General features: G+C 45.7%; 1 protein-coding gene and 1 non-coding gene across 2 annotated transcripts in view; one reads left to right on the forward strand and one right to left on the reverse strand.

Annotated features, from left to right (window-relative positions):
• Positions 1 to 594: 594 nt before the first annotated feature.
• The window catches only part of GATA1 (GATA binding protein 1), a 41,442-nt gene continuing 24,452 nt past the window's right edge, over positions 595 to 17,584 (reverse strand). Inside the window, exons 4-6 of the mRNA XM_055003645.1 lie at positions 15,390 to 15,535; positions 10,160 to 10,285; positions 595 to 6,852 (exon numbers count right to left, since the gene is read on the reverse strand). Coding sequence (XP_054859620.1) covers positions 6,538 to 6,852; positions 10,160 to 10,285; positions 15,390 to 15,535 — 587 coding nt within the window. The 3' untranslated portion in view covers positions 595 to 6,537. The remainder of the gene's footprint in view (positions 6,853 to 10,159; positions 10,286 to 15,389; positions 15,536 to 17,584) is intronic.
• TRNAA-UGC (transfer RNA alanine (anticodon UGC)) lies at positions 7,867 to 7,938 on the forward strand. Its single transcript has one exon. It is a non-coding gene; the product is annotated as a tRNA-Ala (tRNA).

Consider the following 17,584-nt stretch of genomic DNA (forward strand, 5'->3'; position numbering starts at 1 on the left):
TTTTGATGGGAAATGTAGGCATCCTGGTCTTGCAGCTTGGCTCTCCAACTGCTGTCCAATAGACTTTTCAACTGTCACTTGTCCAACATTTCGCCAACATTTCCCATCAAAACTCAAGGGAAGCTGACAAGTGTCCAGCTTGTGTCATTCGTCACTTGTACTTTGGCTCTCAGGTGGATTATACAATCAGCAAATTCAAGAGTTCAAGGTTCCCTTCCCTTCATGTAGAAGAGCACAACAGTCATTTTACAAGGGCAATGTCCATTGAGGCTTGACAAGACTCTCCAACTCATAAATCTCTGATTTACAAATTATGGAGCACACAGGATAGGTCTGTGTCCCTCCCTACCCTTGTATAAGTAACACAATCACATGTGATTTGTGAGTTCTTCATTCTTGGTTGTTGTGGGTTATCCGGGCTGTATTGCCGTGGTCTTGGCATTGTAGTTCCTGACGTTTCGCCAGCAGCTGTGGCTGGCATCTTCAGAGGTGTAGCACCAAAAGACAGAGATCTCTCAGTGTCACAGCACCAAAAGACAGAGATCTCTCAGTGTCACAGCACCAAAAGACAGAGATCTCTCAGTGTCACTGTGACACTGAGAGATCTCTGTCTTCTGGTGCTACACCTCTGAAGATGCCAGCCACAGCTGCTGGCGAAACGTCAGGAACTACAATGCCAAGACCACGGCAACACAGCCCGGAAAACCCACAACAACCATCGTTCTCCAGCCGTGAAAGCCTTCAACAATACATTCTTCATTCTTGTTTGTCAATGCCCAGTTAGGATCAGTACTTGTGGTGCATATGGACAAAGGGCTTCAGCTTTTCCCTTTACCATTTTCTCAGCTTAAAAGTGCCCCTGGGGAAACCCACATGTATGCCTGGAACCATGTAGATTTCCCCCTAATAGCACTTCAGGAGGAGAGGATATGAAGTGATTTTTTTAAAAACACTTCTATCCCCAAGGATTTTTTTTTTAAGAGGGAGTGTTGAATTTTGGGGAGCACTGAAAAAAACTACTATGACATGTTTTCTCTTTTGGAATGAGTGAAATGCTTTTTTAAGACAAAGTTTTATTTTCTCAAAAGGTATAGCATGAAAGTATTTCTGTGACATCCTACAGCATTAGATACTGAGAATTCTTATATATGCTGCAGATATATACAATGTTTTCAAGGATATGTTTATTGTTTAAATGTGAATCACTTTGGCATCAATTCACGTGCAAAGTGTTTTATGATAATACATAATTGAAGAGTTTGGTATTTTCAGGGGTCATTTCGTAGAAAAAGAGCTGGAGGAACTCATTAGCATAACTCATTAGCATAACATTAGCATATGCCACACCTCTTGCCATCACCTATACTGGCTGTGTTGGACCCAATCCTGGCCATTCAGGGCCCAAATTAGGCCCAACATGGCAAAAAGGGGCTGAAAATGGCTGAAAAGGGGCCCAAATTGGTCAGGGTTGGGCCACTGATGAGCGGGAGAGTGATCCACCACCCGTCAGAGGCCCGATCCAGGCCGTTTCGGCCCCAATCCAGGCCGAAACGGGCCCCAAATGGCCGAGAGTCAGGTGGGTGGGGCCACCTGACGTGACCTCTTTGGGGAACTACCGGAACTGCGTTCCGGTGCGTTCCCCCTCGAAATGAGCCCTGGGTGTTTTCAACATGAAGTTTAACTTGATATCCAAATATACTGTTAGTTTTATTGTGACTGTAGGAGACTGTATCTGTCCCAATATCATTTTTTCGTTTGTTTACTACAAAACTTGCATTCTGATTTCAGCTTTGATATTCCCTCTCCCTCTCAGATCTCAAGAATTAAGATATGTGCTCTAAAAGTCCAGCACTTTGCAGCTCTCTCTTTCAAGAACTCAATATATTTGCAATTTGGTTTGTAGGACACTAATGGTACTTACAATGCAATCCTAAACTGAGTTATACCCTTCTAAATCTGTTCAAGTCAATGGGCTTAGAAGAGTATAACTCTGCTTAGCATGGCACCTGTCATTTGTACTTTTAAATTCCATAAATATGCCAGCAGTACAATTTTAAATGGTAGCTATGTTATAAATGATATATTTTATGTTGGTAAAGCAATAAAATAAGTTTAGGCTTGATAGGAGTGTAACAGTGCAATCCTAAGTAGACATGGGCATGAACAGAAAAAACAAACATGATGTTCATTGTTCGTTGCCATCCATGAACAACAAACAACGAACATTGACGAACATGATCCTGTTCACGAACATGTTCATTGTTTGTTGTTCGTGGGGGCCAGCAGGCTCTCCTCTAGCCATCAAGATCCCTACCGCACCACTCCCAGAAACCCTACCTGAGCAGGCAGCAGGAAATGTACCAATAATAAATAATAGCTAGGCCCCAGAGCCTGGCAGCAGCCCTGGAACCTGAAGGGGTAGATCCCTATCCCACCACACACAAAGAAAATTCAAGCTCCAATGCACTCACCCTGACTCTCTAACAACAGCTGTCTCTCCCTGAAAGCCAGAGCTGGGAGCCCTCCCTCCCCGCTCGTCTTTTCCTCTTATAACAAATTTGGAGCTCCAGTCCACACTTGGAAGGAAGACCTGCCTATCAAGCTAAATTGGGCTTAGATTGGGGTTTCCAGGGCAACAGCAGGAGTTCAGACAGAGTTCAGACAATCCCTGCCTAAGTTGCCAAGGGAATTGATTGCAGGTGCCAGACTGTCTGGCTTGACGAACAGCAACAACAGCAACGAAGGCTTGCAATGACCACCTGTTCATTTCATAGAATCACAGAATCACAGAGTTGGAAGGGGCCATACAGACCATCTAGTCCAACCCCCTGCCCAGTGCAGGATCAGCCTAAAGCATCTCTAACAAGTATTCATCCAGCCTCTTCTTGAAAACTCAGTGAAGGGGAGCTCACCACCTCCCTAGGCAGCTGATTCCACTTTTGAACTACTCTGACCGTGAAAAAGTTTTTCCTAATATCCAGCCGGTACCTTTGTGCGTGTAGTTTTAGCCCATTGCTTCGCGTCCTACCCTCTGCTGCCAACTGGAACAGCTCCTTGCCCTCCTCCAAATGACAGACTTTCATATATTTAGAATGGGGCTTCCCAAACAGCTTGTTTGTGAACAGCAGATTGGGCTGTTCGTGGGTTTTTTTAATTCGCATTGCTGTTCGTGCCCATCTCTAATCCTAAACAGAGTTATACCCTTCTAAGCCCTTTGTCTTTAATGGCCGTAGAAGGGTTTATCTTAGGACTACACTGTAAGCATTGTATATATTTCAAATTTCCGCACAATTTCTGTTTCTCATTTTTCCAAAACAACCCAGAAAAAAAACCCTTTTCCCCTCCATGGGTTCAAAATATCCAGAAATGATACATCTTAAGGAGGCAATAACATGCGATTCTTTCATCTGCAGTTAAAAGGTTTGACTTTGGATACTGCTGATTGTATCAACTAGTGATTAAACAGGGGAGGGCAGCTGAAATCCATCATGGGAATTCTCCGCCACAGCCTCCATTGATGTCCTCTACAGGGTGCGGTAGCACTGAAATTCCCTTTCCCTGTATCTTGGCTTGCATGGGTGAAAGTAGCTGAGACATACAATGGAAAGAAGCCAGTTCAGTAGCTTTTAGGGAAGCTGGGTGGGAAGTCTCTGGGTGCTTAATTAATTAGATATGAGATGGGGAGGACAGACAGATATTTGGGAATAGAGAGGTGAGAATCAGGATGCGGCAAACTACGAATAGAGGTCCATAGATCAATTGAGTGAAAAAGGAAGGGCCCCATTTACAAGGTTATCAGATGTGCCTGAGGCGCAAACTGGAGTTTGCATATGTTGGATATTGGGTTGCCAAATCTAGGTTAGGAAGTATTGTCGAAGGCTTTCACGGCCGGAGAACGATGGTTGTTGTGGGTTTTCCGGGCTGTATTGCCGTGGTCTTGGCATTGTAGTTCCTGACGTTTCGCCAGCAGCTGTGGCTGGCATCTTCAGAGGTGTAGCACCAAAAGACTAGGTTAGGAAATTCCTGGAGATTTGGAATGGAGTTTGGGGGAGCTCAGCAGAGATGTGATGCCATAAAGTCCATCCTCTGAAATGGCCATTTCCTCCAAGGGAACGGATCCCTGTGGGGTGGCGGACTCTGGGAGGACTCCGACCCCCACAAGGAAGCTGACAATCCTAGTTGGATGATGGTATGCAAAATGAAGGTTTCTCCTTGTGTCAGGTCTGCACTCTGCTTAACAGTCTGAACCAGGGCCGTATTAAACCATGGCTGGGCCCCTAGGCTTTCAGGTATTTCGGGGCCCCTCCAGCACTTCAATCTTTCAGCCCACTACAGCTGACAGCCTGACCCTGGTATGGTAGGTACTATACCACAGTACATAGCCCTATATCCATTCTCCTGAAGAATTCTATTCACAATTTAAAAAATATTTTTATTGCACGAGTAGAACTCTTCAGGAAAGCAAATTTTGGGGGTATAATTGTCCAATACTGTAATATCTTAATTTTTTAATTATTTATTAAAAATGTAATTTAAGAATAATTGTTTTAATATAAGAGACAATTTGTTTCACTTCAATAAGGAAGCAGTTAATTATTTTATTAATAGAGGTTATATAAGAGAATTGATTAATTGTAATTTTTGTGGGAGTGTGCCTCAGCAAAAAAAAATGGATGAGCCCCTAGTCCCTGCGGGGCCCCAAGGCTTCGGCCTAGTCAGCCTTATGACTAATACGGCCCTGACCTAGGCTTTGGCCTAGTCAGCCTTATGACTAATACAGCCCTGACCTAGGCTTCGGCCTAGTCAGCCTTATGACTAATACGGCCCTGACCTAGGCTTCGGCCTAGTCAGCCTTATGACTAATACGGCCCTGACCTAGGCTTCGGCCTAGTCAGCCTTATGACTAATACGGCCCTGACCTAGGCTTCAGCCTAGTCAGCATTATGACTAATACGGCCCTGACCTAGGCTTCGGCCTAGTCAGCCTTATGACTAATACGGCCCTGACCTAGGCTTCGGCCTAGTCAGCCTTATGACTAATACGGCCCTGACCTAGGCTTCAGCCCAGTCAGCATTATGACTAATACGGCCCTGACCTAGGCTTCGGCCTAGTCAGCCTTATGACTAATACGGCCCTGACCTAGGCTTCAGCCTAGTCAGCATTATGACTAATACGGCCCTGACCTAGGCTTCGGCCTAGTCAGCCTTATGACTAATACGGCCCTGACCTAGGCTTCGGCCTAGTCAGCCTTATGACTAATACGGCCCTGACCTAGGCTTCAGCCCAGTCAGCATTATGACTAATACAGCCCTGACCTAGGCTTCGGCCTAGTCAGCCTTATGACTAATACGGCCCTGACCTAGGCTTCGGCCTAGTTAGCCTTATGACTAATACGGCCCTGACCTAGGCTTCAGCCTAGTCAGCCTTATGACTAATACAGCCCTGGTCTGAACTGTCACAAAATGTTTCTGGGTAGCCTGTTCACAACATGTAGTCCAGCCCTGGCGTGTTGCAGAAGCATCCAGCTACAGGAGAAGGAGCAATAGGAAGGTAAATTTTTGGTTGAATGTTAGGAACACCCTAACCATAGGAGTGGTTCAGCAATAGAACCACTGTGTTATTGGTTTTCACTCTCTTGGAGTTCTTCAGATGCTGTTGTTGAGGCTCTAACTTTGGATTGCCTGCGTTGGGCAGGGGGTTGGACTAGAGGGCCTCTTTCAGCTCTAGAGCTCCAAGAGATCTCATGGGAATGGGTGCATAGCTGTGCAGATGGACACAGCTTGCCCGCGGGGATGAGGGTTGCCAGCCTCCAGGTAGTGGCTGGAGATCTCCTGGAATTACAACTGATCTCCAGGCCACAGAGATCAGTTCACCTAGAGAAAATGGCTAATTTGGGGGTGGAGTCTATGGAATTATGCCATGCCAAGTTCCTTTTCCTCCACAAACCCCACTTTCTCCAGGTTTCTCCAGGTTTCACCCTCCAGATCTCCAGGAATTTCCCAACTTGGAGCTGGCAACCCTAGCGGGGATGGCAGTACCCAGATGGGCTGTGAAGGGGGGATTCTAGCAGAGTGTGCAAAAAAGGGAGTATATGAAGCTGGATAGACAAGCATATAAAGGTTGCTGGATGGGTAGCTTGCTTCAATCCATGTACCAGTTCACATGTGGTGGCAAAGCTGTTCCTAGGCTGTATCTTCCTATAAGATAGATGTAATCTTCCAGCCTAGAGACATCGGGGGGAAAGGTAAGCTCGAGGTTTGTTCCTGACATGCTAGCTTTATATGGGCCGGGATTTCTTCCTTGCCTGTCACCTCCCCGCTCCCCACTCCAGAAGTGGTTCACTCTGGGAACAGTTTTACCACCTCGTTTTGTGTGATCTATATTATAGGAAGTCTCGGTCTTCTCTGATGAGCTGAGGGGACCCAGGCCGCAAGCGGTTCATACATCTGCTCCCAAAGCTTACTGCTCGAGTAAAATCCTCCCACCTTAATGATGGCCCAGAGTCATTGTACGTAGATGCGTGTGTTAGAGAGGCCTTTACACCAGTGCAGAGACAACCCCAGGGGAGCTGTGCGGGGCAGGAGAAGGTTGTGGAGGAAAGCCAGGGGGAGCCCCTAGGAGATGAGGGTTGGGTCCAAACGGGAGAAGATGTCCTGATAGCATCATGGGGTTGAAGGTGTAGAGGGCAGCAGCTTCATCCCCTGTCAAGGGAGGCGGCAGTAGCTCTAAGGAGGTATTCAATGCCATTGCAGCATCCCCAGAACTTCCCTTGCGCTTCTTGGACTTGGCCGAGGAAACCTTACGATTCCGTGTCTGGATCCCGTCCTTGCGCATTGCCAGGGGACGGTTCACCTGGAGGATACAAGGGGGGAGGTACAAGTGACTGAGCAGCAGGTGTTGGAGAGAAGTCAAGAGCTACAGAGTCATATGAAGGTTGGTCCAGAAGAGTATAATCGTGGCCATCCCATGGAACAAAGCATCAATTACAGCAGCGCACACCCCTGGACATCTGGTATCCGAATGCCATGACTTGCACAACAATTTTGGGTGGAAATACACATTACGAAGTACCCAGGGATGCTCAAGTGAACCTCATTTCATGTTTCCCCCCTCCAACTTTCCATGCACTCGCTCGCACAGTCACACGTCAATGTGCTCCGTGTGAGAACATTCACTCATTCAATAGCGGTTCCTCCTCAACTGCTAAAAATTTCCCCCACCTCCCACACTGATTCACTGAAATGCAGATCTTGACCCTTCCTCACACCTTCAAGAAATGCAAACTGGCAAGTCGAAAGAGCAGACAGTGCTTGTTCTCGCAGCGAAGGACTCACTTGCAGATGCAGTTGCACAAAGGGAGCTCCCGTGAAAGCAGCATTCACATGCACCAAGCAAGAACAGCCTGAACGTGAATTGAGGTCTGCGCATAAAATCCTGCACTTGAGCATCCCCAGGTAATTTGCAATGTGTATTTCCACTCATAAAGAGAAAGCAGGCTAAAGAGGGGGAGGGCAATCACAAAGGTCAACAAGGCACCCACTGAAATTCCAGGGGCATCCACCATCTCTGTGGCTTGGGGAGAAAGACACTGCCTGCATTTTTTGGAGGAGGTACAGAGACACTGCTTAGCAGCGCAACTTTTCAGGGAACAGGATTAAGAACATTCTGGTTCCCACTGGCAGCTTGGGCCATATGCAGACTCATAAAAAGTGAGAAAGCAAAGAAGTGACAGACTGTCGCAAATGAAAACAAGAACATCTAGGCAATTCTCAGTCACTTAATGACCTATTGTTATGCTTCTCAACATACAATACAATAGGGAGGGAGCATTCATTCTTGCACAGAAAAGCCTGGACTGTTTCTGAAGGGGCAGTGGCTCAGTGGCAGAGCATCTGCTTTGCATGCAGAAGGCCCCGGGTTCAATCCCTGGCTTCTCCAGTTACAAGGATCTGGTAGTAAGTGATGTGAAAAACCCACAGCCCAAGATCCTAGAGAGCTGCTGCCAATTCTCAAGTCAGAGTGAATGATAATGACAATACAGGTCTTGGTTGTTGTGGGTTTTCCGGGCTGTAATACAGGTCTTACTGAGAGTCTGGCTACACTAGACATCTGACACATGAAGAACACACGTTGGGAAACACAATGTTAGCTGGGAAGGGTAGTTTAAAGAGACAGAGCTGGCAGCAGGGCGAAGGCTTTGCTGTACACTGGAGCTGTGTGAAGGGGCTGTGAAATGCCAGAAGGGAAACTTCAGCCCATTATAACCTCTCCAGGTCCCAGCCCAGCTCTGGAAGGCAGCTCCAGCCCATTTCCATTCCTCGCTGCCCTCTGGTTGCCATCCCACACAGTTTTAGACTGGAGAGATGAAATTGACAGAGACAAAGATGAAATTAACAAACCCTCTGAGGAGCAATCTCCACCAGCTCTTGTCTTTTAAAGCTACGCTTCCTAGCTAACATTGCGTCTCCTTAGACTTGACGAACACGCGCCAAGGCGACTCGTGTAGAGAGACACTGAATATATGGTAGTTTCATACGTTCATGCAGTTAGAGGGAGCTGCTCTGTCCCCATGTAGGGGGAATGCAATTTGGTATATCCAGTCCAAAATACACACAAAAAATACCTTATCAGTATTTGGGGGGTATATTTTGGGATCTCAATCATATCTGGAATTCTTGGATGTACCAGTATTGGAGGGCCAGACTCCGGAATAATCCTGGATATACTTAGGAATAACCAGAGCTACTATTTTAAAGGTGAGAGCAGGTTTTTTTTTCTCCTTTTGCAGATTTCCAGGAAAAGTGTGTGTCGGGGGGGGGGGGGATGATCTCACAGGCAAGTGACATCCCATATTAGGGGGAGCTCGGCTGTCTATCCAATCCCAACCATTCTCTCATAGCCCACGAGCTGGCCTCCTGGCTGCAGCTTCAGGAAAATATGTTTTGAAATGTGTGCTTTTGGCTACTTGGCTTTGGTCTGTCTGTGCCTTACTTCTGCTCTGCCGCCAGGCTGGTTGTACTGGTATTCTCTAGTTTTATGTTGATCCAAATAAAAAAAAATACTGATTTTTTTTTAAAGTGCACATCCTTGTCGCCATATCTGTATGGTACCATAAACTAGAATTTATTTATTTAGTCAAGTATGTAGCCTCTTCAAAATAATCGCCCGGTGCAATTTCCAATAAGGAAGTGTGTGTGTGTATAAAATAATAAAACTGAAAATTATAAAACTTCACAAGAAACAAATTCATATAATCCTCACATTAAATGAAAGCATAACAACACAGCTAAACGGGGAAAGAACAGCAAAAGACGATCATTCTAAAATCTGCAACAAAACCCAATCCACCATAAATCAGATTATTTAAAACCAGGGCTTTTTTTCAGATGGAACGCAGAGGAACGGAGTTCCGGCACCTCTTGAAAATGGTCACATGGCTGGTAGCTCTGCCCCCTGATCTTCAGACAGAGGGGAGATCAGACTTGACATTGGATGAAAGAGCAAGAAAGACAGTTCGGTGTAGTGGTTAAGAGCGACGAGACTCTAATCTGGAGAGCCGGGCTTGACTCCCCGCCCCTCCGTTTGAAGGCAGCTGGGTGACCTTGGGTCAGTCAGAGCTTCTCGGAGCTCTCTCAGACCCACCCATCTTACTGGGTGATTGTTGTGGGGATAATAACAACATACTTTGTAAACTATTTTGCATGGGTGTTAAGTTGTCCTGAAGGGTGATATATAAATCGAACGTTGTTGTTGTTGTTATTAAAGGGAATTCCCTAAGTGGGGGGAGGACACAACAAAAATGTCCCTGTCCCTTGTGCTCACCTTTCACCTCTCAAGGCTTGGGAAGGGGTCATAAAGCAGGGCCTGTAATGATGAACCAAGTGCTCAGGCAGGCAATAAGGAGAGAGCCATTGAGAGTGATGGAAGATAAGTGGGGAAGTCTGTCACACTGATAGATGCAGAATCTCCCTGGAAGTTGCCTAGCTTTAAGAACTGTGTAGCTTCCAAACCTCGTTCCCAAGGATATTCCAGTTCCAGGCTTTCTGGAAATACCCATTCATCCCCACATGTCTCGGTTCCTCTGCCATCCCTCCCTCGGTTAACATCCCTCAGATAACATCAGAATCGTAACTCTTTCCTTTGCTCTCCCCCAGCTTACATTGTGCAGCTTGAAGTAGAGGCCGCAGGCATTGCATACGGGTTCCCCATTCATGTTGCGGCGCCAGAGGGTGGTTGTCGTTGTCTGGCAGTTACTGCACTGGGTCCCCGCTCGCTTGCTGACAATCTGTAAAGTTGAGGAGGAGGGCATTTTAATGAAGGTATTACGGCTATGTCATAACAGAATGGTTTAGGGAGGCATATTTTTATTTTATTTTATTTACTTTAGATTTTTATTCCGCCCTCCTCATGAGGAAGACCAAGGGCGCATTACAGCTGATTCCACACACATTGGATAATGCGCTTTCAATGCACTTTATCAATCGTTTGAGGTGGATTTTTTGTTCCGCACACACAAAAATCTGTTCCAAATGATCTATAAAGAGGATTGGAAGTGCATTATCCAACGTGTGCGGAATCACTCTACATTAAGTAAAAACATTCCATATAATGTACATCAAAAACCATTTAAAACAACAGTAGCAAAAACAGTACAGTATAAAATATAAATATAAAACAGTTGACACCCAAAATAGTAGCAGTCAAATTCGCTAATTGGAGGCAGTCAGTCCGTCAATCGGGAAGAAATAAATGGTGGATGATTCTAAAATGGAGGGCTCAGATCTTCACCTGCCTTCTACCAGGCCAGCAGTGGCCCAGCCTAACCCCAACCATATGCTGGAGCGGCGCGGAGGACAATCTCAACTCCCCTCTGTCTGGAGATCAGGGGGCGGGGCCACCAGCCATGTGACCATTTTCACCGAGGGCAATTTAAACTTTTAAAAACTCCCCCCTTGTTCCAGCTGACCCAAAGTGATGTTATTGTGCAGTCCTGGGAGCGTGTGCGCACTTTGCACGCGAGCATGTGGTACCAGGGGCACCACCTCCCGCCAGGAGTTGCCCTGTGTGCTGACAACCCACTGAGTTCCACCACCTCTTTTCCCAGAAAAAAAGCCCTGATCGATCACATGGGGTTGTCATGGGGACAAAATGGAGGGTGGGGGTTATGCCACCCTATGTTCCTTAAAGAGAGGGTAGGATGAAAATGCAATAGAATAGGTAGATTTAATTCATCTTTAGGACAACTCTGTGAGGTCACAGGTCATCACCCTGTTTTATAATATAAGAGATGTACCTAACACCACTGAGCTGAGAGTCAAATCCATGTCTTCCAGACTCAAACCATTGACTCCTGGTTAGGGTATGAGCAGGGCTCATTTTGAGGGGGAACACAAAGGAACACAGTTCCGGCAGTTCCCCAAAGAGGTCACATGTCAGGTGGCCCCACCCACCCGATTCTCGGCCATTTTGGGCCCGTTTCAGCCTGGATTGGGGCCAAAACAGCCCGGATCGGGCCTCTGATGGGTGGTGGATCACTCTCCCACTCAGCAGTGGCCCAAGCCTGACCATTTTGGGCCCCTTTCCAGCCATTTTCAGCCCCTTTTTGCCATTTTGGGTCCAATTTTGGCCCTGAATGGCCAGTATTGGGTCCAAAGCAGCCAGGAGAGGTGATGTCAGAGGGCGTGGTATATGCAAATCAGTTATGCTAAGGACACATTTCCGGTTATAACAAGGGGTGTGGCATATGCTAATGAGATGCTAATATGTTATGCTAATAAGTTCCTCCAGCTCTTTTTCTAGGAAATGACCCCTGGGCATGAGGAAGTAGAGCTGTCATCTTCAGACTGGCCCTGCTCCTGTGCCTTTGATAGCAGCCCAACATAGAGAAATGAAGCCCATGAAACTTTCCCATGGCTTTATTTCTGTGCCTGGAAAACCTGTATGAGTCTCTCTACACGAGACACCTCAGCACGTGTTTGTCAAGTGTAGGGAGACACAATGTTAGCCAGGAAGCACAGTTTAAAAAGAGAGAGCAAGCGGAGGTCACTCCTCAGACGTTTTGTTAATTTCATCTTCACCTCCCCAAAGGCTCTGTCAATTTCACCTCTCCAGTCTAAAGCTGTGTGGGATCGCGATCAAGGGGGATGGAAATGGGCTGGAGCTGCTTTCCAGAGCCGGGCTTGGACCTAGAGAGGTTCTAATGGGCTGAAGTTTCCCTTCTGACATTTCACAGCCCCTTCCCACAACTCCAGCGTATAGCAAAATCTTTGCCCTGCCTCCAGCTCTGTCTTTTTAAACTACCCTTCCCGGCTAACACTGCATCTCCCAACATATGTTCTTCCTGTATCAGATGCCTTATGTAGAGAGACTCTATACTGAAGACACCAGAACAGAGCTAGTAAAAAGTGATAACCATTGGCAGGGGTGGGGGGAGAATTCAGACAGCAGGGTAATGCAAGGAGACATACATTCTCATACACACTGGGAAGTGGGGAGGGATAAAATTTCCTTCCTATTTGTCAATTTGAGAACTGAATTTACTACACTGGGGTTTAATTTTTAAATTTTGACACCCCCCAAACTGCAAATGAACATCAATATTGTAAAAGTAATTTGCATATATCCTTTTTATATCCCCGGGGCACATATACAGAGCAAGGATTCTCTGTTTCGAATCTATTGCTACTGCATGTTTATTTATTTATGTCATTTATATTTATTTATTTATGTCATTTATAGTCCACCTTTCTGAAGGTGGATTACACACTGTGAGATTAGCACAGTCAATATCAAGGACAGTTCCATAAACAATGTCATAGAGTAAATAAATACAAGTTTACAAAGATATAGCATTTGCAGGAATCCCATACAGAGTCAAAAAAATGCTGAAACAGAACATAAGCAAGTTATATGCACGGGCTCATGTACGGTAGCAGTGGAGCTTCGACAAAGGAATGTTCTTTGCACTTCTGTCTGCTGCCATTTTCTGTGTATTTATTCCCCACTACACCTCTGGAGGTCTGTTTTTAAAAGTGGCCATTGTTATAACACTATAACAGATGTTAAAAAAAAAACCTCCTCAAAGCCCTCTGGTAGCACCGAGAGGGAAATGGTGGTTAAAAGCAGCTGAAGAAAGGGAAATGGCACTGAAGTGGGCAGACTTTTGAAAAGGCATGCCCAGAGCTTTTTTCCTTGGAAAAGAGGTGGTGGGTTGCCAGCACAGGGGGCAACTCCTGGCAGGAGGTGATGCCCCTGGTACCACATGCACATGCACAAAGTGTGCGCACGTTCCCAGGACCGCACAATGACGTCACTTTGGGTCAGCTGGAACAAGGGGGAGTTTTTAAAAGTTTAAATCACCCTCGGCGAAAATGGTCACATGGCTGGTGGTCTGCCCCCTGATCTCCAGGCAGAGGGGAGTTTAGATCGCCCTCTGTGCCACCAGCGGCGCAGAGGCTGATCTAAACTCCCCTCTGTCTGGAGATCAGGGGGCAGACCACCGGCCATGTGACCATTTTCAAGAGGTGCCAGAATTCCGTTCCACCGTTTTCCAGCTGAAAAAAAGCCCGGGGCATGCCTACCTGTCCAGACTGCATTATAATGCACTGGGACTGTGCTCTTCCCACAAAGATAACTTGCTTATGTTCTGTTTCAGCATATATATATATCACACTTTGGTTTGGTAGCTAAAGCAAAAGAAAACCTCTGCTCAGAAGCTGCCTGGCACAGTACTGTCAACACGGTTTACCCTTTAACTGGAGATGCCAGGGATTGGCCATTTTCACACGCCTGTAACCTCGGAAAAATTGTGCAGAACTCACGGCACAAAGTGTCTTCCTAGTGCGATTTCCCATCATGATCCCATTTAATGGTGCGATTTCTGACGTCATCGCACTAGGAAGACGCTTCACGCTGTGAGTTTTGCTTGATTTTCTGGAGTGTTATGGGGGCGGGGTGAAAACAGCCAAAGCCACTCCACCATTGAACTATGCCCCCCACCCCATCTCTACATCTGTTGAGAATAAAAGAAAACAAGGACCTGAAGTCTGGATCACAACATATGCCCCAGTTTCAATTACACCAGAATAAGCCATCTGCTTAAATTATCATTTTGGTAATAAACAGATCTAGAACAAGAATTAGTAAAAACAAAACTGAGTAATGTCGGTTAGTGAAGGTGGGTAGAGAGTACAGGAAATACAGGATGGAATCAAGGAGTGAATTTGGTGGATGGCAGGAAACTAGGGCTGTTTCCAGATGGCTTACCTGCCTCCGGAACATTGCGCCATCTTGCGGGGAAGACGCGAAATATCGCGTTTTCTTTCGTGAGTTTTGCAAAACTCGCGCAAAACTCACGCGAGAAAACGCGATATTTCGCGTTTTCCCGGCAAGATGGCGCAACGTTCCGGAGGCAGGTAAGCCATCTGGAAACAGCCTAGGCTAGGCTGTCTCTAGGTGGTAACAATACAGAGAGAATCACGAAGATCAACAACCCAACAGACAATCGTGATAAACTAACTAAGAAACAATAAATATTAGAACCAACTTCAGTGTCTAGTACTTATTATTGAATTTACATGCATACGCAAATTACCTTCAGTGTACTGTACATTGAAACCTATGAACTGGTTGTTGAAATGAATACTGTATCCGTCTTGAATAGCGCCTTATATGAGGTTTAATGGGTTGTGTGATTAGTTCATAAGAATTTATATCGTCATATGCACTAGCACTTTATGTACAGTTTTTGAGGCTGGACGTTTGAGTGTAAAAAGAATACATTGAAGGCTATTTGTGTATGCGTGTCAATTCAACAATAAGTGCTAGACACTGGAGTTGGTTATGTTATTTATTGCTTCTTAGTTAGTTTGTCACGATTCTCTGTTGGGTTGTTAGTCTCTAGGTGGTAGCTGGAGATCTCCTGGATTACAACTAATCTCCAGGCCACAGAGATCAGTGAGTGAAGCTTCCCCTATGTTGCCAACTTCCAGGTGAGATCTTGAGACCTTCCGGAATTACAACTGATCTCCAGGCCACAGAGGTTCCCCTGGAAAAAATGCCTGGTTTGGAGGGTGGACTCTATAGCATTATATCCTACCGAGGCCTCTCCCCTCCCTAAACCTCCAGGAATTTCCCAACCTGGAGCTGGCAAGCCTGGGGCCTTCTGCTCTGTCAGACAATTGCTCATTTCTTCTAGGCCTGCTGTGTTGATTCTCCTCTCTCCATGCTCTTATCGTCATCTCCCCATTCTCTCTCTCTTTCAATGCATCTACAATCATCCAAATTGAAAGGCGTAGGTTTTAAAATCAGGAACGCCACTTAAACTTGAGATATCTGGAAGTCTAGCGGTAGGAGAGTCTATAGGGAGAGTAGGAGTGTAGAACACTTACCAGGCGCTTCTTGGGCCGGATCAGGGGCCGGTTCTGCCCATTCATCTTGTGATAGAGTCCACAAGCATTACAGAGATAGTGGCCTGTGCCATCTCTTCGCCACAGTGGCGTGGCCGTGGCCCCACAGTTCACACATTCGCGTGCCTCTGCAAGGAAAGATGGAGACAGTCAATGAAAAGGTGACTGAATAGCTTCAGGGCATGTTACGGTTGCCGTCTCCAAGTTGGGAGCTCTGCTTTTGTATACTCAAAAGTAAAACATATGCATACAGATTTCTAGAGATATCTGAAAGGGAAACATTTGTAGGCATGTCTTAAAGTGACAGCACACAGAGTACCCCAACATGGTTAAGCCACATTAGAGGGAAGCTGGGATGTGGTACATGTTGCCCCATTAGTGCCCTGTTACTAGAAAGGTCTCACATGAATACCAGGTAGCACAAAACATGCGAAAGTATGCATAGCAGGAAAGGTTAGCCTCTGGAAATCAATTTAGTGTAGTGGTTAAGAGCGGCAGGACTCTAATCTGGAGAGCTGGGTTTGATTCCTCACTCCTCCGCTTGAAGCCAGCCAGGTGACCTTGGGTCAGTCACAGCTCTCTCAGAGTTCTCTCACCCCACCAACCTCACAGGGTGATTATTGTGAGGATAATAATGGCACACTTTGTAAACCACTCTGAGTGGGCATTAGGTTGTGCTGAAGGATGGTATATAAATCAAATGTTATTATTATTTATTATTATAATTGGTGGAAGATTTCCAGTGGTGGCCAGGAACATAAATCAAAGCTTACTGAATTTACTAGTCAGGGTTTATAGAATCTGCCTTTTCTATGAGGTGATCCCCATTTAGAAAAATGTGTTGTCACCTGTCCTGTCTTATGAATCAAATAATTCACGCATCAAATAAAATAGAATTCTGTGCAGCAGTTCATAAGCCATTGGACTCAGATATATATGTGGACAATTGTGCCTGTTCTTTAGAAGCATTATATTCCTGAGGGAATGGAATTGGCTATACAACTACAGAATGCAGGTGTTACTGGTTACTGCATGTAAATCACTCTCTGCTAATAAAAAATTAGCACCCCAGAAGTGGGTCACAGGGCCAGGAGAAACTGCTGTGCTGCAAACTTCGACTTCTCTTTCCGTCACAAAGTTTTGTTTAATTGTCCAAAATCTGTCCTTGCATATATGTGCAGTCACACACACTCACAAACACTAGTTTTGTTTTTGTCTCTCTTGATTTTAAAAACTGACTTGGTTCATATGCGTGCAGCGAGATTTACTGTTCACCAAATTTGTTCCTTTGAAAACTAGGGGTGTGTGCTCAGGAATTTCCTGTTTGAAACCGTGCCCCCAATTCTCTGTTTTACTTTGGATCAGAAATAGCTGTAATGAAGCAAGTCACTCCTGAAATTTCAAGATTCCTGAAATTTATCATCCAATATACTGGCCACCCTTTTCAATGGGCAGGAGGCCATTTTTGAAGTGCATATTGAAAACAATGGAACATATGGTGGACCAGAGAAAACATCCCTCCACCAAAGCATTCCTATAAGGGTGTGTGTGTGTCAGTGGACTGCCTGTCCTCTTGACTTGTATGTTAAGAGGAGCAGGTCATGGCGGTAGCTCCCATGAGAAATGAATCAACAGATGGCACTGCTTGCTAAGAGTCTCTATTAGAGATGGGCACGAACTGAATTACTAACCAAAGTTCATCACGAACCAAGCCGGTTCGTGGTTCACGAACTGGTGGTTTGTGGGAGTTCATTTCTCACAAACTACGATGAATTTTAGCCCGGTTCATTTGGTTCGTGTTTTGGTTTGTCACTACAGACAGACAGGCACCAATCAATCAGTTTCCTAGGCAACAGGGGGGGCTCTCTGCAGACCTTCTGCTGACCCAGAAGTGATGTCTTCACACACTGAACAAACCGATTTCCGAACTGGGGCAAGTTTATGAAAGTTCGTGGTTCGTGAAACACAATGAATCACGAACCACCACGAACTGCCATTTTCCCAGTTCGCGCCCATCTCTAGTCTCTATACAAGACATCTTACGCAAGATGTCAAGATGTCTTACACAAGACGCTCAAGTGACTTACTTTCTGTATGGTCTTATACTCAAGTGCCCGTGTATCCACAACGGGAGAATAAGTGTAAGATCTTTCACTTGATCCTACTCATGTGAGAGT

Source organism: Eublepharis macularius, chromosome 19, assembly GCF_028583425.1.
Source record: "Eublepharis macularius isolate TG4126 chromosome 19, MPM_Emac_v1.0, whole genome shotgun sequence".
Lineage (NCBI taxonomy): Eukaryota > Metazoa > Chordata > Lepidosauria > Squamata > Eublepharidae > Eublepharis > Eublepharis macularius.